The following is a 22,826-nucleotide window of genomic DNA, read 5'->3' on the forward strand; positions in this document are numbered from 1 at the left end:
TTCTTGAGCAATATGTTCGCTGCTATTTTTTTTGGATAAACGATAACGTTAATGGGTTAAATAGGTAGTTGTTAAGAAGAAAAGAATCGGTAGGGATCAAACATGCTCCATGATGCAAATGCATAACAGTTTTCCGCTACTGCAAGAAAGTGATGCAAAGATTGCTATGAATTTGTTGCATTCACCGAAGAAAAAACAACCGATGCCCCGTCCGTCGTATTATCTTCTATTTACAAAATTGGTATTCAAATGTGCAAATCCACGTCTATATAATTTAGATTAGTTAGGTACAGACAGACTAAAACTTGTGCAAAAAAACAATTGTATTGTTATAAGAACTATGGTATATGCCGCATCATTTACATATAAAAATGTGAATAATAAGTCAAAGTGCTTAAAACCCAAATATTCTTTTAAAAACAAAAGTAAAATGTGCTTGAAAAAGAAACTCTAATGTGCATAGAAAATTGTATGACAGAGAACTTAGTCAACAAAAATAGGGATTTGGTTTATGGTGCCTCGTAAGTTGGAAATTTCAACTTTGTATTTTGGGTATGGAGCTACCTGGCTTTACGGAGACCGTTCCTCTTTAATCTGCACTAGATCACTATATAATAAGCCTTGCATGGTTATTGTTCTTTGCATCAGCATCTAAAATCTTTCTTATTATACACAAGCACACATAGAAACACACAGATCAAGCACACACTTACATACACACAGATTCAAATGGAGCGTTCAATGCATCTTGTTTCAGCTGTCTTCGTTCTTGTCTTACTTTTGGCTGCTACCGGTAATTATACCTCTTTTATTTAATAATTAATTTTTTATGATGTTTCTAATAAAGCATCTTATTCAACAAAAAAAAATTGATCTTTAGAGATGAGGCCAATGGGTGTTGAGGCAAGGACTGAGTCAAGCAAGACAGTTGAGGGGAAGATATGTGAGGGTCCAAGCACTCTATTCAAAGGGTTGTGCTTTTCGTCTAACAACTGTAAACACACCTGCAGAAAGGAGCAATTCACCAGAGGCCATTGTAGTGTCTTGACCCGTGCTTGCGTGTGCACCAAAAAGTGCTAATTAATTAGTTAAAAAGAAATGTAATCTGTGTTGAGATTGTGCTTGTGTAATGTGATGGATTAATGTGGCCCTGTATCCACATGGTTGCTTTTGCTAATAAAATGAATGACCCTGCATGGATCATTATTCATATGTCTAGTGTAGTGTTTTCATCGAGCCTAACGTACTTTTAGTCGCTCATTATCCTATATGTTTTTCTTTAGTATTATTATTAACATTCCAGATTGTCACCACAGACTATTCTTTTGTTTAATGACTTTCAATTAAGAAAGAGTGCATGATTGATAATTATTTTGAAACGCTAATAACAATTTTTTTTTCCGTTTTGACAAAGCATTTTGTTGAAAAAATTCACTTAGTTTACTTGGATTCAACACATTACTTTAATTTGTGTCACAAAGATTATTTAAGTCATATTATCGATTTCATATGTACTTTTTTGTCCATACTTTGTGTTGTATTAAGTTTTTTTTGCCTTTTAAACCAGTATTGATAAACGTAACACAAGGTGAGGTTGATGCACAAGAAAAAAATTAGGAAAAGGTTCGAAATTGCTTAACCAACTTTTAAGCAAAGACTTAATTATTTATTTTTATTTTAGAAGAAATAGTCCTTAAATATTAATATTTTCTTGATAACATTTTAAAAGACTCTTCCACATTTTTTTTCTTAAAACACTTTCATATTTTTCTATCACTTTTCTGCATAGTATGTGTGGTATTGCCAAGGACGGTGCCACCTTAGGCCTAAGGGGCAGATGCCCTGACTCATTTTTTTGTGAAAAAATTGTACATATTACATTTAATAATTTCACATGATAAAGCATTTTCAGTTGTGAAATTTCTAAATGATCAATTGAGAAATCGTAAGAAAATTAATTGATGAATGATAACATGGTTATTTTTTTAGGAAGAGATATTTGATGGTATTGGTAGTGAAATTGTTATGCAACGCTTTCAAAACTTGAAAATGCGTTGTGAGATATTGTAATATGTTGTATGATATATTTTATGGATTAGTGTATGTGCAATGTTAGTAAATTCTTAAGCTTTTTAATTTGTGACTTTATTTTTAGAATGTCCCAATTCATATAGATCTCAAACTTCGTCCCTGATGTATTAGTATGAATTTACAAGAGCTTATATATATATATATATATATATATCTTTATACATATAAGCTTGTTGCCTGAGATAGAATTGAATGAACTGTAAATTGAAGAATTGAAAATTTGATGTGGGGGATAACCAGAATTAAATATACCATGAAACCAACTGTTATAAATGAATAAGAATAATTGAACAAATGATTGATCGGTATTTATCTTGAACTGAAGGTACTCGATGAATTGACTGTGTGTAAGAATTTTATGCCATTCAAAATTAGTTGTTATGAAAATATTCATAAAGTAATGAATTCAAAATAATGATGCAATTATAATTTGAAAATAAGTTTTATTGCAAAACTTACACTGGGACTTACAATTAATTTACTGACGATTGGATCAGCAAATTAGAAATTGACTGGTGAAAAGGATATTGGTGCACGTAGGCATCCTTGACATTTGAAAATTAAAAGTGTTTACAATTTTTTATTTCTTTGGGTACAGTGTGAACTCAAAAAAACTTTTGATTAAGAAAATGTAAAATTGAGCTTGGTTTCTTCTTCCTCAGAGACATCTTCTTAAAGACTTGGAAAAGAGACTTGGATGATTGATTGCTTTACTGTGGAAGCACGAGATGGATGGTAACTTGCTTTTACTGTTGATGAATAGTGATCCTTGTTGGAATAATTGCTACTTTTATTTTGGAGTGTGCAGGTGACTGAGTGATTCCTTGCTTTGTCGGAATTATTGATTGAACTTTGTCAGAAAACTTCACATGGTGACTTTGGAAAGATGGCAATTGTCATGATAACTTGATTGATGACTTTAATTTTCACATAGTGATTAACTGTGTTCACATGGCTTTATGCAAAAAGGTATTGGGAGTCCTGGTAGTCGGCCCACTTGGTTGACTATGTTTTTTGGCTTGCTAAGTTGGCTGGTTGCTGTGAGGATGCATCTGAAGATTCAAAGTCTACGGCTTCTTCTTCTTCTTTTTCTTCTTTTTCTTCTTCTTCTTCTTCTTCTTCTTCTTCTTTTTCTTCTTCTTCTTCTTCTTCTTCTTCAGAAATGAGCATCGCTCATTCTGTAAGTAATTGTTGAGCTAGGTCTTTAAGTTGGGTGGCTTTTTCTTTGCTTTTTGAGCTTGTTGAGTTGGATGACTTTGATGTTCCTTTGAGTGATGATGATGGACTAATGTCCGATAATGACTATTCTGGGATGGCTTTCAGAAAGGAGCATCGCTCATTCTGTAAGTAATTGTTGAGCTAGGTCTTTAAGTTGGGTGGCTTTTTCTTTGCTTTTTGAGCTTGTTGAGTTGGATGACTTTGATGTTCCTTTGAGTGATGATGATGGACTAATGTCCGATAATGACTATTATGGGATGGCTGGCAAAGATGGTTGTGTTGGCTGTGTCATAATTACTGGAGATGGAGTAATGGGAAATTCTATAAGGACTTGACTAATGGTTTTTTTATGATTGGATTTATCCCACCATTTGACTAATTTGATTCTATTGACTTCATCGATTTCGACTTCATAATTCCACTTCATGATTAGCAAAGATGGTTTTCGAGATAATATCCTTTTGTAATTGCCTTAATTGACTCAAGTGCAGACTTGAATTGCATTCAAGAAGGTTTAATTCCCACCAAGTATTTCCGTAAATCAACAGAAATTCTTAGTGCAACAAACCAATCACCAGTGCAGTTAAAATATGAAATCCCAAAAGCCCATGTTTGTCAAAACAATGTTTGTTTTAAAACTTCATTTAATTGAGTTATTATCTTTTTAATCACTATATTTGTTCAACCTTCAGTTATCATTGACAGTTTATCTTATTTGTTAACCTTCTAAGTATGATTGTTTACTCTCAACCCAAACAGTAAGATGTGTTCCAAACAATAAGTCCATAGGATTGGCATGAGTGGATTGCATAAGCGAAGAGGGAGTTTAGCAAATATGTGAGGAAGGTAAAGCAAGAAAGATTTCTGTATATTGAAAACCTACATTTTGAGCAATATGAGTAGATTATTTAGATCTAATTCAACTGCCAGCACTAGCTCCAGATCCAGTTTAAGCAGAATTCCAGACATAGTACATGAAGAACAAAAATTAGAATTTCAAACAGAGGACAATGTCGACTTTGGAGATTAGAATATCTCCAAGGTTTCTAGTAAAAACATTTACAAAAAGAAATGGTCGGTAACCTTTTTTAGAATTGAACACCATGTCAAAACAGTTGAAAAAGCTTATGTTCTTAATAAAGAACATGAAACTTGTCAGTTATTTACATCAGAACAAATTAAAACTCATAGAAAAGATGGTTACAATTACATTCACATAGGTCTAGTCCAAATAGCAATCAAGCCCTTAACAAGAAGAGGCCTCAATACCTTTATTTTGTTATGTCTCTGAGATGCAAGATTCATTGACTTCAGTGATAGTATTCTTGGAATGATCAAGTCAAGTTTTTACAATGGACCAATTCATTTTGATTGTTTCCCAGATCTCATGATAAGTCTTTCAGATCCTCACATACTGAAAGCACTCACATAAACATCAAAACTTTAAGGTACCAAGTTCTTGAAGGAGTCCAACCATTAGCCTTAATCTTTAAAGTTTACTACAAAGTCACAGGAATAAACATGAATTTCCAAGCCTTAGTCAAAAATCCTAGAGACCATACACTCTTGATACAAACCAATCAAGAAAATACCAACATCAAAATACCCAAAACCATTAGGTGGTCAGATATCAGTTTACCTTCAGATTGGTGTTTGATTAATGAAAGTAAGCCAGTTAGTATCCAAAATAGTTTAGTCAACCTAGACAACATAGAATAATATTTTGATGGAACAGTTAAATTCAATTTTGACCATCCAGTCAGAAAATCAAGTGTCCACTTACACAAGTTAGCCCAATCACACAAATCTTTAGAACGAAGTAGGAATTCTTTTTCTGGATCCACATCAGTCGATATGGTGGGTCGAGATCAAGATTTAATCAATTCCTTAGTCAATAGAAAATTAAAGGCAGTAGAAACTAACTCAGTAGTCACCCAACAAGAATTAATCAATGACCTGATTAACATAAAACCAAAATCAATAGAAACAACCTCTCAGGTGACTTGCCCAAGATATTAGCCCAATACTTAGAACCAAGGAGAACAAACCTCTCCAACAGAATCTAACTTCAAAGCAAGTCAAATCAACCACCAATTACTTGTACTGAACAAACCATTCAAAATTCGATGGAAGAAATTCAATGTTGACATCGAAGCAACAGAGAATATTCCCAGAAGAAATAGTTTTCGAAGTAAATATACAAAAGAACAAAATTTGGACATTTACAATAAATGGACCAATTTCATGAAAAAGCACAAATTTGAAGTATTTTTATTCGATTCGTTGAAAAATATTATGAGTCTGAAAAGAAGTTAGAAGTCATCACCAAAGAAAATTGGGTCAAGGAAGACAAAACTATAGTCTCTTCTAGTCACCCTCCACAAGAAACAATTTTAATTACAACTGCAAAAACACAAGTACCAACCACTCTTTTCAAACTTCCAAAAGAAGATGTAGGAGTCAAGCCAGTCATCGAACAAAACAATTTCACAAACTAGAGTCCACACACCATAGGAAAACAATTAGACAAAATTGAAACCAAAATAGATAGACTTTCTCAACCAAAACCAACAATTAAGGAAAAACCCCTAGTCAACTTCCCAGAAGCCTCATCCAGCACGACAACTTTGAAAACAATCTTCACAAGTCAAAAAATAGATCAAATGTTACAAGAATTAAAACAAGAAAAAACAGTCAATGTTTTACAACGTCCAGATAAATCTCAACCAAAAACAACTTCTGCAATATGGGATTCAGAAGACGAAAGTGAAACAAATTCCATTAGAAAAATAGAAGAATCTTTTCAAAACCTTGAACTCAAACGAATCACAAATAAAAGAGTCAACCCAACAACTCTTTCCAAAAATTGGTATCCAAGGCCAACACCTCCGAATATTCAATTTTAGGAAAGAAACATCCAAAATCAATTCTCAGTCTCGGTTGATAAACTCTATAAATGGAACATAGATGGATTATCAGAATAAGAACTTTTGAACAAATTACAACACATCTCTATGATTGCGAACAGTTATATTACCAACCATAACCTCAATCAAACTCAAGTAGTCGACATTTTGGTTACTGGATTTACAGGAATGCTCCATTCCTGGTGGGAAAAAATCTCACTGAACAATCAAGAAATGAAATTAAAAATGCAGTCAAAAGTGACGAAGATGGAACACCCATCTTTGATGAGCATATAGGACGAGGAGTCCTAGATGCAGTCAACAGATTACTTTTCACCATTATAGAATATTTCATAGGGACACCCAATAATGTCACCTCTAGAATTCATGACCAACTTAGTAACTTAAGATGTCCAACCCTGAGTGATTTTAGATGGTACGAAGATATTTTTATATCTAGAGTCATACTTAGAGAGGATAGTAATCAACCATTTTGGAAAGAAAAATTCATTAATAGATTACCAAATCTATTTGCCCAAAAAATTAGAAATGTTTTAGTTAATGAAGAAAGTATCATACCATATCATATCCTTACTTATGGAAATATTATTAATATTATCTAGAAAGAAGGATTGAAAATGCGTATTGATATGAAAAATTACAAAACAAGTCAACAAAGACAAGTCAATGGCCAAATACGAATTAGGAATATTTTGTGAACAATATGGATTACCTCCTATTGCTTCATCCAACAAAAAGAAAAAAATCAGAAGCCTACAATAGGTACCCAAATAGATACTCCAGTAGGAGACATCCCAAATATAACAAATTCAAAAAGAAGAATTTTGAAATAAATAAATTTTACGAGAAACCCAAGTCCAGCAAATGGAAAAGGAAACCCTCAGGAAAATTCCACTCCAAAAACCAAGAACAAAAAGGAAATTGCTATAAGTGTGGCAAATTCAGTCATTAAGTAAATAAATGTAGAGTCAAGAAAACAATCAACCAGTTGAAAATCTTTGAAGAAGAGAAAACCTAATTAATCCAAGTCTTAGAACTCAGAGACACAGACCATAGTCAATCCGAAGATGATTTAGGTTCTAATTCGTCTTCTTCCAGTAATTCCTCAAGTAGCCTTTCATCCCCCGACATTAAAATAGGATGCACTGATACTTGTTGTAAAACGATTTCAGTCCTCAATAAACAAGAAGAACAAGAAGATCTTCTTATCAAGTTAATCAGCAAACTAGATGACCCTGAATTAAAGTCACTTTATTTAAAGAAACTTAAGAAGTTAGTCTCCCCTGAAGAAGCCAGTATTAGTCAACCCCAAGTGGCCCCAAAAATTTGTCTTAGCACAACCCTGGAAAGGTTTAATAAGGCTAAGAAAGAAATTACGGTCAAAGATCTACAAAGAGAAGTCAACAAAATTAAGGAAGAAATTAAGTCCTTAAAATTAGAAAACATAGAAATTCGCTCACATCTCAATAGTATCCAAACACAAGCACTCCTTAACAATAATGATGAAGAACATAATAGTTCTTCCTCAGACTAAGAATCAGAATTCAAGTCCATAGAAAATCCAACAGAAAACCTAGTTTTAGGGTTACTACAAAAAATTAGGATCCATAAATGGTATTCTAAAATAAAATAATAATTGAAGACTTCCAGTTAGAAACAATTGCTTTAATTGACTCAGGTGCAGACTTGAATTGTATTCAGGAAGGTTTAATTCCCACTAAGTATTTTCATAAAGCAACAGAAACGTTTAGTGTAGCAAACCAATCACCAATACAGTTAAAATATGAAATCCCAAAAGCCCATGTTTGTCAAAACAATCTTTGCTTTAAAACTCCATTTGTTTTGATCAAAAAAATAAAAAAATAAAAAATAAAAAATAAAAAATAAAATCATTTTAGACCCAATCATTTTAGGTTTCCCCTTCATAGCTCTCTTATATTCTTTTAAGGTACACCATAACCGTATAACCACCAAAATGTTAAGACAAAAAAACACATTTGAGTTCTGCATGGAAACAGATCTCAAAATATTAAGACAATTACAAAAATATAGCAACTCAAAAACCATCAATCTAGTCACCAAAAATTCACAACAAATTAATTTCTTAAAAAAAGAAATTAATTACAAAAGAATTGAAGAACAATTAACAAACAAATCTTTGGTACAAAGCATTAACAACTTTCAAAAGAAATTCCTCCGGATCTCCTGACCAAATTGTTCATTTCCATTTAGGAGTATGAAATCCAGCACAAAGTAATTATAGTACTATTAAGAAAGAAATATTATCTATAGTATTATGTATTAGTAAATTTCAAAATGATTTATTAAATCATAAGTTTTCAGCCAGAGTCGATTGCAAATCTGCAAAACATGTTTTACAACAAGATGTTCAAAACATTGCATCAAAACAGATTTTTGCACGATGGCAAACTATATTAAGTATTTTTTATTTTGAAATCGAATACATCAAGGGTAGTCAAAATGGCATCCTTGATTTCCTAACCAGAGAATTTCTGCAAGGAAAGAATGAAAGTAAGAAGACCTGATCAGAGGAGGCTTCCAGCTACTCTACCACCACCACCAGTAAAACAAGAATCAAACTCATATTCTTTGCAAGTAATTGTTCCGCCTAATTACCAATTTTGAATATAAGCTTGTTACAGATACATAAAAAACATTCCATGCGCTTTCTCCCAACTATATGATTATAAGCATGCATAGTAACCATATTTTGTTTGGAGTAATTGTTTATTAGGACGACAGTTGCTGAGGGTAAGACATGCTAGTCTCAGAGTAACCGCTTCAATGGAACTTGCGTGAGTACGAGTAACCGTGCAGTTGTTTGCCAAACTAAGGGCTTCCTCGGTGCTGGTGCTTGGATTTACGCTGCAGATGCTTTTGCACACAAAACTATTAATTAGCTAATTAATTAAGATAGTGCTGAGCTGATCACTTATCACTTACTTATTAGTGGGTGCATGGACGCACGTACTTTGGTACTAGTGTGGAACTAGCTGGAATAATTCACGGTTAGGTTGTTAATTAATATCGTATCTTTGTTATGGTTTTTAATGTTCTTGTTTGTACAGTATGTCGTACTGCGTAATTTTTTTATGGGTTAATCTCAGTTTACTATCCTGAAATTTTTTGGTTTTCAACATTACATACATCAAGTTTTTTTCGTCCTAATCAAGTACCTAAAGTGATAATTAATTTTGGAACACTGTCATACAACTTCCTCGTGAATTTGTAGAGCATTGTATAAGGAATGTTCAAGGGTTCTTCATCTAAACTACTGAAGGTTGATACAATGGATTATGAATCTTATAATTTTATCATTCTTGAGCAATATGTTAGATGTTTTTTTTTTTTTGACAAAGGATAACGTTGGTGGGTTAAATAAATAGTTGTTAAGGGGGAAGGAATTCGGCAGAGATCGAACTTGCACCATGATATGTAGGCATGATTGCTTTTCGGTACAGCAGTAAAACGTCATCCGCCAGTATGTTAGATGCTTACTAATGAACTGATTGCTGTAAATTTGTTGCATTCATCGAAGAAAAGACAACTGATGCCCCGTCCATCGTATTATCTTCCATTTACATATAAGTCATTCTCTTGTTACTAAACATTTTACACAAATTGTAGAACCGGTTGCACATAACCCAACCTGATAGTGCTACATGTTGCCGTTTAATTGTAATAGTAATAATTGTTAAAGTTAAACTTAATACCTTTCACATATAAATAGAGTCAAACCATTTAATTGTATTAGTAATAATCATTTGGCCTTTAGATACGATGTTTAGTGCTACTGATCGAGTTGTTATAGAATAGTTTGTTAAAAAAGTCCAAACAAACATTCCTATATCCAATCCGAGTAATGTTAGGGAGACTAAATTGGTAAACTAAATGACATGGAAGTTCTTGAGTTGATTATTACTTAAACGTTGATAAACGTGCTCATTTTCTATTGGTGACACATCATTTAGTTTACAAATTTAGCCTACAAATTTAGTCTCCTTAGCATTACTCTTACTGAGTAACATTAGGGAGACCAAATTTTTTAAACTAAATTTACAAACTAAATAATGTGATTGTAGATGATTCGATTATTAATTAAGTGTAAAGTGCTTGTTTCTTATTAATGACACATCATTTAGTTTAAAATTTTTAGTTTCCCTAGCATTAGTCTTACTCTATCCAATCCTATAATCTCTGTGTGGGGTCCATCGTCTACCTGAGTAAGAAACACCCCGCTTTAACCATTTCAACGATGTCGCACCTCAGCAGAACACCTTCTTTAGTTTCAAATGCCAAACCAACTGATCAAACCCTCATTCCTTTGCATAATTTCATCTTCGCATTTTCTGATTCTGGCCTTTTCGATGAAATTTGCATTGTTGAAATCCGAAAAAAATCCCCTCATTGATCATAAAAACAAAAACAAACAAGTGGAGACAACATATTCATTTCCATCATGGGAATGGTGTGCCTACCAATGCACTCCAACCCAATTCCATTCCGTGGTAGTCCTTCGGGCTCTATCCGAATTAGGGTACAGAATCCAAGTGATCGGAGTCCTTCCCGAACAATTCTTGTGTGCCAAGCTTGCTGAGTGTCCTGATCAGCCTTATGCCAGTCTGTGTACCTATTCATGCATTGACTATTTAATTCATGATGTCCCTAAAATGAACTGTGTGGTATTGCCAAGGACAGAGCCACCTTAGGCCCAAGGGACGGATGCCCTAACTCAGTTTTTTGGGAAAAAAAATTGTACATATTACATATAATAATTTCACGTGATAAAGCATTTTCAACTATGAAATTTCTAACTGATCAATTGAGAAATCATAAGAAAATTAATTGGTAAATGATAACATGGTTATTTTTGTAGGAAGAGATATTTGATGGTATTGGTAATGAAATTGTTATGCAATGCTTTCAAAACTTGAAAAATGCGTTGTGAGATATTATAATATGTTGTATGATATATTTTATGGATTAGTATATGTGCATTGTTAGTAAATTTTTAAGCTTTTTAATTTGTGACTTTATTTTTAGAATGTCCCGATTCATATAGATCTCAGACTTCGTCCTTGATGTATTAGTATGAATTTACAAGAGCTTATATATATAAGGGAGTTTTAACGAAAGCACATGGTACTGTTCACTTTAAACACTAAAAAGTCAATCCTGGTACTATTCATTTTACCCTTTATTTTGTCTTTATCATTAAAACTCAAAATTTTAAAGCTATTTTCATTAGTTTTCCTTATATATAAAGATACATATATATATATATATATATGTGTGTGTGTGTGTATAAATATATCCTGCAAATACATATACATATATATATATATGTGTGTGTGTGTGTGTGTGTGTGTGTGTGTATAAATATCTCCTGCAAAAGAATGCCATGCTCGGGGGTGCATTGACCGGGGCTCTAATATCTGCAGCCAGCAAAGAGAACAAGGATAAAGTTCTGGTGGATGCAATTACAGGAGGTGCCATTGCGACCGCTGAGGAATTCATCAACTATCTCAACTGAACATGGACGTAATATTCTACCCGATCTCTCTGTAGATCCTGGAGAGCTATGAGTAGGTTTCTCGTGTCATCTTCCTCATGAATTCGTAGAGCATTGTATAAAGAATGTTCAAGGGTTCATCTGAACTACTGAAGGTTGATACAATGAATTATGAATCTTCTGGTTTTATCATTCTTCAGCAATATGTTCGTTGCTTTTTTTTTGACAAACGATAATATTAATGGGTTAAATAGATAGTTGTTAGAATGAAAAGAATCGGTAGGGATCAAATATGCTCTATGGTGCAAATGCATAACTGTTTTCCGCTATTGCAAGAAAGTGCGAATATGTTAGATGCTTACTGATGCAAAGATTGCTATGAATTTGCTGCATTCGCCGAAGAAAAAACAACCGATGCCCCGTCCACCGTATTATCTTCTATTTTCAAAATTGGTATCCAAATATGCAAATCCACATCTATATAATTTAGATTAGTTTGGTAGACAGACTAAAACTTGTGTAAAAAAACAATTATATTGTTATAAGAACTATGGTTATGCCACATCATTTACATATACAAATGTGAATAATAAGTCAAAGTGCTTAAAACCCAAATATTCTATTAAAAGCAAAAGTACAATGTGCTTAAAAAAGAAACTCTAATGTGCATAGAAAAATGTATGACAGAGAACTTAGTCAACAAAAATAGGGATTTGGTTTATGGTGTCGCGTAAGTTGGAAATTTCAACTTTGTATTTTGGGTATGGAGCTACCTCGCTTTACGGAGACCGTTCCTCTTTAATCTGCACTAGATCACTATATAATAAGTCTTGCATGGTTATTATTATTTGCATCAGCGCCTGAGATCTCTCTTATTATACACAAGCACACACATAGAAACACACAGATCAAGCACACACTTACATATACACAGATTCAAATGGAGCGTTCAATGCGTCTTATTTCAGCCGCTTTCGTTCTTGTCTTGCTTTTGGCCGCTACCGGTAATTATACCTCTTTTATTTAATAATTAATTTTTTATGATGTTTCGAATAAAGCATCTTATTCAACAACAAAAATTTGATCTTTAGAGATGGGGCCAATGGGTATTGAGGCAAGGACTGAGTCAAGCAAGGCAGTTGAGGGGAAGATCTGTGAGGTTCCGAGCACCCTGTTCAAAGGGTTGTGCTTTTCGTCTAACAACTGTAAACACACCTGCAGAAAGGAGCAATTCACCAGAGGCCATTGTAGTGTCTTGACCCGTGCTTGCGTGTGCACCAAAAAGTGCTAATTAATTAGTTAAAAAGAAATGTAATCTGTGTAGAGACTGTGCTTGTGTAATGTGATGGATTGATATGGCCCTGTATCCACATGGTTGCTTTTGCTAATAAATTGAATGGCCCTGCATGGATCATTATTCATATGTCTAGTGTAGTGTTTTCATCGCTTTTGACGTATTTTTAGTCGCCTATTATCCTATATGTTTTTCTTCAGGATTATTATTAACATTCCAGATAGTCACCAAAGACTCTTCTCTTTGTTTATTGACTTTCAATTAAGAAAGAGTGCACGATAATTATCATGAAATGCTAATAACAATTTATTTTTTTCTGTTTTGACAAAGCATTTTGTTGAAAATTTTACGTAGTGTACTTGGATTCAACAGATTACTTTAATTTGTGTCACAAAGATTATTTAAATAACATTGTCGATTTCATATGTACTTTTTTGTCCACACCTTCTGTTGTATTAAGTTCTTTTGCCTTTTAAACCAGTAGTAATAAACGTAACACAAGGTGAGGTTGATGCACAAGAAGAAAAAAAATTGAGAAAAAGGTTCGAAATTGCTTAACCAACTTTTAAGCAATGACTTAATTATTTATTTTTATTTTATTTTATTTTATTGTAGAAGAAATAGTCCTTAAAGATTAATATTTTCTTGATAACATTTTAAATGACTCTTCAACATTTTTTTTCTTAAAACACCTTCATATTTTTATGTCACTTTTCTGCATAGTATGTGTGGTATTGCCAAGGACGGAGCCACCTTGTGCCTAAGGGACGGATGCCCTAACTCAGTTTTTTGTGAAAAAATTGTACATATTACATATAATAATTTCACGTGATAAAGCATTTTCAGCTATGAAATTTCTAAATGATTAATTGAGAAATCGTAAGAAAATTAATTGATGAATGATAACATGGTTATTTTTATAGGAAGAGATATTTGATGGTATTGGTAATGAATTTGTTATGCAACGCTTTCAAAACTTGAAAATGCATCGTGAGATATTGTAATATGTCGTATGATATATTTTATGGATTAGTGTATGTGCATTGTTAGTAAATTCTTAAGCTTTTTAATTTGTGACTTTATTTTTAGAATGTCCCGATTCATATAAATCTCAAACTTCGTCCCTGATGTATTAGTATGAATTTACTAGAGCTTGTATATATAAAGATACATACATACATACATACATACATACATACATACATATATATATATATATATATATATAAGCTTGTTACAGATGCATAAAAAACATTCCATGCGTTTTCTCCCAACTATGCTTCTTCCTGTTGCTTTTGGTGGCCACCGGTAGTATTTCTTCTTGCTCGATCTTGTTAACTAACTTCATGGTTAATATATATATTATTATGATTATAAGGATGCATAGTAACCATAATTTGTTTGGAATAATTGTTTACTTTCTAATATTAAAGATTAGGACGACAGTTGCTGAGGGTAGGACATGCGAGTCTCAAAGTAACCGCTTCAATGGAACTTGAGTAAGTAAGAGTAACCGTGCAGTTGTTTGCCAAACTACGGGCTTCCTTGGTGGCTGGTGCTTGGGTTTACACTGCAGATGCTTTTGCACACAAAACTGTTAATTAGCTAATTAATTAAGCTAGTGATGAGCTGATCACTTATCACTTACTTATTAGTGGGTGCATGGACGCACGTACTTTGGTACTAGTGTGGAACTAGCTGGAATAATTCACGGTTAGGTTGTTAATTAATATCGTATCTTTGTTATGGTTTTTAATGTTCTTGTTTGTTATGCATCATCGTTATGAGTTACTTTGTACAGTATGTCATACTGCGTAACTTCTTTATGGGTTAATCTCAATTTACTATCTCGAAATTTTTTTTATTTTTAACATTACATACATCAAGTTTTTTTCATCTCAGTATGGTACCTAAAGTAATAATTAATTTTATAACACTTTCATACATCTTTCCCGTGAATTCGTAGAGCATTGTATAAAGAATGTTCAAGGGTTCTTCATCTAAACTACTGAAGGTTGATACAATGGATTATGAATCTTCTAACTTTATCATTCTTGAGCAATATGTTAGATGCTTCTTTTTTTTTGACGAAGGATACCGTTAGTTGGTTAAATATAGATAGTTGTTAGGGGTAGGAAGGGATTCGGCAAGGATCGAACCTGTACCATGATGTGTAGGCATGATTGTTGTCCGCTACTACAGTAAAGCGTCATCCGCCAGTATGTTAGATGCTTACTGATGAAATGATTGCTGTAAATTCGTTGCATTGGCCGAAGAAAAAACAACCGATGCCCCGTCCATCGTATTATCTTCCATTTACAAAATTGGTAAAAATTGTGTAAGAATCAATATAAATGCATCAAACAATCTTACAAGTTACAACTATGTTACATCGCGGAATCAGGTTCGAAACTGCTCGGCAAGTTTCATCAGACTATAGGTTTCCGCATCCGGCCTTGCGCCACCAAGAATCATCCTCTTCAAAAGGTTTGAATCATAAACTTTGGCTTTTACATAAGCCTTAATCAAAGTGTTGTACACAAAAGTATGCCTTGCATACTTAGCTTTTGCAAGTTCATCAAACAACTTCTCAGCATTCCCTACATCGCCCTTCTTGGCGAAACCCTCGACTATCGAAAGAGTGGTCTCCAACCACGGGGTAGAATTCCTTACCACGTTGCTCATCGTCGAACTCATCCCCAACTCTAAAGTCTTAACAGCTTCCTCTACCAATCTTGCTTTTAAGCAGCCCAGAGCAAGATGCCGAAAAGTTATGGCATTTGGTTGGCACCCAACCGTCTTTATCTCCCGGAAAACCTTGGATGCTTTATCGATAAGGCCATGCTTGGAATAGACAGATATCATGGAATTGAACTGCCCAGTGGTTTTCATCCCTTTTACCGACTTCATCTCTAACCAAAGTTCTTCAGCTCGGTTGAGTTGTCCGATTCTACCAAACGCTTCAACTACCAGCACATAACTTTTAGACCTAACATGGGGGAGTTCCTTCACTATGCCCCAAGTTTTCTCCAATTGCTTCTCCTTCCCCAAATACCCATACAACATAATTAGAACATCTAACGTTGACCAGTTATTACCCGTAACTGACTTCTCCAAGGCTTCAACATACGCTTCAGCAGCCGTATACAACCTTGCCACTGCATGGGCAGTAGCTATGATGCAGTAAGATATTTCATTTGGCTCAACATTTGCTCGCTTCATATCAGAGTATACCTTCATCAATCCCTCAATATTGTAGTCGTTCGCTTCTATTTTCATGAGAATGTTGAATGTCGAGGCATGTGGGGGAACTTTATCGGCCCTCATTTGAGCGAGGATTTTCGCTATCAACTTTTTACGCCTTGAAGAGGAATGAAGAACAATGAGCCGATTGAATACCAAGTGCGAGATGGGATGGCCCAATTCCCTCATTTTCTTCATCAACTCGAGCGGAAGCCTTATTGCACCCTTATCCAAGCAGGCAATCACAAGATTGTTGTAAAGGAGATCGTTTTGAAACTCTGCTGGAACGCGCGTAAAGAGTTCTTTGCCTTGAGATATCCCATGAAACTTGGTTGTAAATTCCAGCAGGTAAGAGTAGTCTAGCTCCTTTGGCCTGTAGGGCCTTTCTCTGATCACCCATTCCATTACCTGTCAAAAGCAATAGCTTTAGTTGTAAAATCCATCCCCCCACTCTACCAAATTGGTTCAAAATTTAAAGGGTAGTGAGACTGATGGTTCTTATACATTGGCTAGAGCGGGTGTGCTCCTTTATGCACTCAAGTTCGAATACACCTCCCCGCAGTTGAGAATCCATTAAAACATAAAACACAAAGCTCAAAATGTTTCTAAAAAAGTTCACTTTCTTCTTTTCATCAATTTTCTCAGCAACTAAAAGACTCCCAATTTAAACAATACCAAATAAATCTACCCGTTAGAAAAATGAATGTAGGGGAGAGAGAGAGAGAGACCTCAAGAGCGCGTTTATTCTGCTTGAGCTTCCTGAGGCGGTTAATGGCGTGGAAGACCTCACCTCTATGAATGGGGAAGCCATCACCCATCCAGCTCTGGAAGGCAGACCCAACTGGTTCTCCACTCGGCAGCTTCTCAATCCTGTGAGATAAGCAGGGGCTCGGTTCTGCTCGTTCGGACTCGACGATTTTCTCGGGAAAATCATTTGGTGTTTGGGTGCAGAGAAAAAATTTGAAGCCGAACGAAATTTTCTGAGCAGAAAAATGTGGGACGTGAACTGTTCGACGATTTGCCTGAACGAGAGTGCGATGTATCACAAGGTACAGAGTTTGCATACTTCCTTTCAGAAAGCAAATGCATCAAGTGCCTGGTAAATGCTAAAATTTCCAACCCATTTACTTAAGCCCAAAATTCGAAATTGGGCCTCGCTCCCAAGCCCAAACGGATTTATACATCTCTGTTCAACCAAAAAGGGAGCTTCTGGCTTTCTAAATGCACCCTAAAATCTGCTCAACGCAGCTAAATTATGGCCCTCAAATATTAAGAAAAACCCACAAGTAATTGCATGTGAGAAATTTTATTTAAATTCATGTAACATATTTCTACATTTACTCTTTGCATCCATTTGATTTTTAACTAAACTATTAATATCTCTTTAAACCCTAATTTACTACCTAATATACCTACCCCCCATAAACCCAGTTCGATATGTGGATTTATTTTTACACCTATTTGATTTTTAACTCTATCTTTGCGCCGTCTAGAAATGGACACTGAGAATTGGGGTGTGAATTCAGCCATGGCTGACAACAAGACTGACACTTCTATAAATGTTGACAAAAATCATGTATCACCATCTCTCTCTATGTGGTCTCTGTTTCATGAGCATATGTGTTTGCTACCATACCTTTTCATAGGAATCTTTCTATAGGCTTCATGGAGTGCATGGAGCACTAGTAATCAAATTGGGTTTGTTCGAAAACATTATTGTTTGGTGATAGCTTGTGTATTGCGGCGAGGAAGGAAGATGTAAGAATAGTTGTAAGGCTGCTTGAGACAGGTGCGGCAATCAACTCTACATGGGTGGACTGCTCTCTATAGAGCCTATTTCAAAGGGAAGATAGAAGTCATTCGAACATTGCTTGAAAAAGGTGTGGATATGGATGCCAAAGATGAGGATGGATACATTGCGTTGCACTGTGCAGCGGAGCCGGGACATGCGGAGTAAAGAAAGAACTTGATGCTGAAGCTCGAACTAACAAAGGTGTGATTGCACTGCAGATTGCTGAGTCTTTGATCTACATTGGGATTACTAGGATACTTATTCATAGAGATGCAACAAAAGACAATAGTAATATGGCACATATCTTGACCCAAGCCTCAATTTCATTTGGGAAAAAATCTATGGGCTTAGAGGAGGAGATCATCAAGGGAGGAATGAAGAAGAAGAAACCGAGTCGAGCTAGAGCTTTTTGTGGGAGCTTCAATCGTTCGATGCCATTGGATGTTGTTTAGCTAGTAAAGCTGGAACTAATATTGGTGCATTGGTATTTTGAGCTCACAATGACGCTGCTTTTGACTAAAAGTATATGCGGAAGAAGTTGTTGACTCATTCGTACATAGTATGTTCATTCTAAAATAAAACACCTAAATACGTATATTTTGCTACTAAAACAAACTTGATGTGTATCACAATTCATTGTAATTCCTTATATATGCTAATAAGTGGATGTATTGTATTGTACATTTGTCACTTGATCTACAACATATGACATTGTAAGCAATGAGATATTCGTGAACGAAATTTTGCAGTTTATATTGCTTATTTGAATCGATAATACATATTATAATTGTTCGCCTACGAATCTTATAAACTGGCAATAAAATATCATCATTTTCCAGATTACAAGTGAAAGGATACTTAATCTCTTCTGGGAGAGAAGAGAGATTGTAGAGAAATTTTCAATAACATCTCCTTGTAAATGGATTATGATAACTATGCATGCAATCAAACTGCATTATAATTAATGTGTGAAATCGTAAATACTAGTTTAGTACATGAAATTTTAAGAATGTACATGTTAAATACTTGAAGCTTATTTTTGTCTTCCACTCGAGAATCATTCTCGTGGGGTCCTGAGCGGTAAGTTCATGCACTGATACACAAATTGAGGTTCATGGGTGTCAAGAAATGCTTCAATGTTTTAATCATCTTCAAGATCCACAATATCATTAGTGACTACATTTTCTAGCCCTTAAAGTTACTTAAATTGAACCACATACCCCTGGTATTTTGAGTACAAGTTTTTCACTCTAATATCACTGCTTGTTTGACTTTTTTTATGCCACATGGTAGAAACTAGTGACATTGGGTGACCTTCACACAAATGTACCTACAATACACAAAGTCATCAATCAATTTAGAGTTATCAAATAAGTATGTAAAAAGAAAAAACATATCTTATACCTTGATAAAATGATGATATTCAGTTAGATAACCAATGGCAACTTCACGTAGGTCAGTATCATTCAAGGTTCTAAAAGACGCTAGACGCTAGTCAGGCGGCAGGCTGAGACCTAGCGCCTAGGCAGACTAGACGGATTTAAGTAAATCTATTATATCGTGTAAATAAGTGTCTGTTTATACTTAAAATATATATAATTTCATCATAAACTACAAAATAAAATGACATATGTACTATGAAGTATTGGACATAATGAAAATATGGGGAACAAGCATATAATGTGTGTTCATTTAAGCATTCGCACCTAGTAAGTCGCAACCTAGTCGGTACCTAGGCGGGTATGAGTGAGCTAGTCTCTCGTGCACAAGGCAATTTATGAGTTTGGTGAATGGTGCAACCACAAGATACAACAGTCACTCTTTCTTTTTCCAACCTGTTATTAAAAGAAATACAATATAATTTAAGTTACCTTGAAATACAATATAATTTAAAAGGCTAAACAATAATAATGTAAATGCAAGGCAAACCCAAACTACCTTTTGGACTCACAGACAATTAAGTTCAAGGCATAGGTAGAAACAAAACCTACTAGTCGTTGCAACTCAGGTTTCTTGAATTTGTGTTGAACAAAACATCGACTTTTTTCAAAAGATGTTTTAACCTCTGTATGATGCAACTCCAACAAGGAGTGTATATATACCCATGATGTCTCAAAGTTAAGTTTACTGGAGCGAAGTTGTCGCTTCAACTTTGCATGTGCATTTTCTGCCCTGTTTATAACAATACATGAGTAAGCATAAACTATATATAGAACTGAAAAAGTAAGGAGAAATATACCTGTTTGAGGTTGTAGTACCAAGATGCATACAATTATCTATCCATGTGCCTATGAACTTATCCTTATATGGAATTAACCAATTGTTTCATATGTACTCAAGAGCATGATCATAATTATTGAACTTAGATTCCATTTCTTGCAAAGAACGTTGATAGTCCTCTTCTGTTTCTAACTCTCTATTAAATTTATTCCACTGCTTGTTTGACTCAAACTTTTTGTGCACTTTGACAACACTTTTTTTGTTAATATGCCATCTACACAATAAATGTTGCGCACTAGGAAATACAGACTTAATAGAATTCAAGAGTGCTAAATCTCGATCGGTGGCAATAACCCCAAGAAGATAATAGTCATGAAGCAATGTCTTTAATCTAGTCAGAGCCCAAGTGTAATTGTCTTCTTTCTCAGCCTCCATATACATAAAATCAACTGAGAATGTCATATTAGTGGATGTCACACCCACAATTTGTAAGAGCGGAAAAGCATGCAAGCATAAATGTGCCTGACATGGAATTCCTTTTATTTTCTCGGCTTAGTTTTACTAATGTTTTAAAGTCCTTGCAAAGTCTGCAAGTCTCCAAGTCCTTGCAATATTTTTACCAAGAGTAAAGTTATGTCTTTTGCTATATAGGAACAGAAATTACTTGACAGTAAAGTGATAGGTGGCACTTTATGAAATAGCTACATTGATGCCAGATGATTTTGGGGTGTAGTCAGACACCAATAGAGAAGAAAAATAAACATATAATATAAAAACAGAAGAAGCAAACATAATCCATGGTCCTTTCAATATCTGCAAGTCTTTTTAGTTTTTTGTGGTGCAGATGGACAGTGGGAAAGTGACTGCAGCAATTTGCTGTTGTAGAAAGATAAACAAACTATGCGGGATTGATTAAAAAAAAAAATTAAAACCAAAATACTCATCTTCCAAATCTAAAAAATTGAATTCAAACGAACAAAAAATTCATAAATTGAGTCATACCTTGGTTGGAGGATTCAAAACTTCAAAATCACCATCCATCAATAAAAAATAAAAATAAAACTTGTTTTTCTCTATAAGAGCTATTAGGGTTTTAGCCGGAATGAACGTAGGATAAACAAAGAGTGATCGTAGGGTTTAATTATAGTGTTTGGGTTTATTGATGAATTTGAGTTTTATTATTAATTTCATTTTGTACTTAATAATAATTATGCAATAGGGTAAAATAGACAATTAATATTTAAAATTTAAGTTGGATGTAAAAAGAGATTACATGGGTTTAAATAAAATTTCTCATTCCATATTCTTGGTTCATTTGCATATTTTAAACTTTATTAAGACCAAGAAATCCATATTACTCTACATAAGTTTCATTTTCTATCACATAAAATATATAAAATTTGACATGTCATCAAACTTCAAAATTCAGTATAATTACTGTACATATTCCCCCTTAAGAGGATGTGCTTATTCATCCACTTACAAATAATGTATATTCGACGTTGAAATTTCATAATCGGAACCGTTCAATCTCTTAATCTTTATTAGAAGATCTTCTGTGACATCCCACATCGCCCAGGGGAGTGATCCTTATATGTATATTCTCATCCCTATCTAGCACGAGGCCTTTTGGGAGCTCACTGGCTTCGGGTTCCATAGGAACTCCGAAGTTAAGCGAGAAGGGGGCTAGAGCAATCCCATGATGGGTGACCCACTGGGAAGTTGCTCGTGAGTTCCCAGAAACAAAACCGTGAGGGAATGGTAAGCCCAAAGCGGACAATATCGTGCTACGGTGGTGGAGCGGGCCCGGGAAGTGATCCGCCCCGGGCCGGGATGTGACATCTTCCCTACAAAATATCATTTGAATCGGTGATCGTTTAGTCATCCAAATGTATCAAATAAAGCAATAATAAATCATTGGTTCGTCATGAGTATGTTATTTGGTACTTACATTATTGTTGGTTTATTTGATACATTTGGATAATTAAATTATCACCGATTCAAAAAACCTTTGTCAAGGGGGTTTTCAAATGAAATTTAAGAGATTGAACAGTTCCAATTATAAAACTTTTACGTTGAAAATACCTTATTTACAAGTGAGAGATTGAGCTCATTTCTAAAAAAAAAAATCCATCCAAATATCAAGAGGTTGAAGGCTCCACCAAACTTCAAATTCGATATCCTTATCTAGTTATCAGCCAATAAGACTACTACACTTGTAAAACAAATGATAAAAAAGTATCCGATTTGGTTATAGACCGTTTGATTGTCTGCTGTTCAAAATAAAGGGTTTTGATCCTGAGTGCAGCATATAGTTGGGCCCGATATATATTTAATCAGTTGTTCATCCGATACCAATACGCAACCCAAATTAAGTATTTGTTACCTAATCAAATTTCCTAATAAATAAATGGACAAATTTGGTCAACTAACACCATTTTTTAATTGTTCATATTCAGTACAAATCCATCTCTCATTCCAAACTCAAACATGCATCCAATTCCAATC

General features: G+C 34.4%; 1 protein-coding gene across 1 annotated transcript; it reads right to left on the reverse strand.

Annotated features, from left to right (window-relative positions):
- Nucleotides 1-15,310: 15,310 nt before the first annotated feature.
- LOC137743116 (Tetratricopeptide repeat (TPR)-like superfamily protein) lies at nucleotides 15,311-17,402 on the reverse strand. The gene is made up of 2 exons (XM_068483021.2): nucleotides 17,035-17,402; nucleotides 15,311-16,714 (listed from the first exon to the last, which is right to left on the reverse strand). Exons 1-2 carry the CDS (start codon nucleotides 17,368-17,370, stop codon nucleotides 15,464-15,466), a joined length of 1,587 nt encoding a protein of 528 aa, XP_068339122.2. The 5' UTR covers nucleotides 17,371-17,402; the 3' UTR covers nucleotides 15,311-15,463.
- Between the last annotated feature and the right edge of the window lie 5,424 nt (nucleotides 17,403-22,826).

The sequence above is a fragment of the Pyrus communis genome, chromosome 11 (assembly GCF_041283825.1).
Source record: "Pyrus communis isolate YQ-2024b chromosome 11, ASM4128382v1, whole genome shotgun sequence".
Taxonomy (NCBI): Eukaryota; Viridiplantae; Streptophyta; class Magnoliopsida; order Rosales; family Rosaceae; genus Pyrus; species Pyrus communis.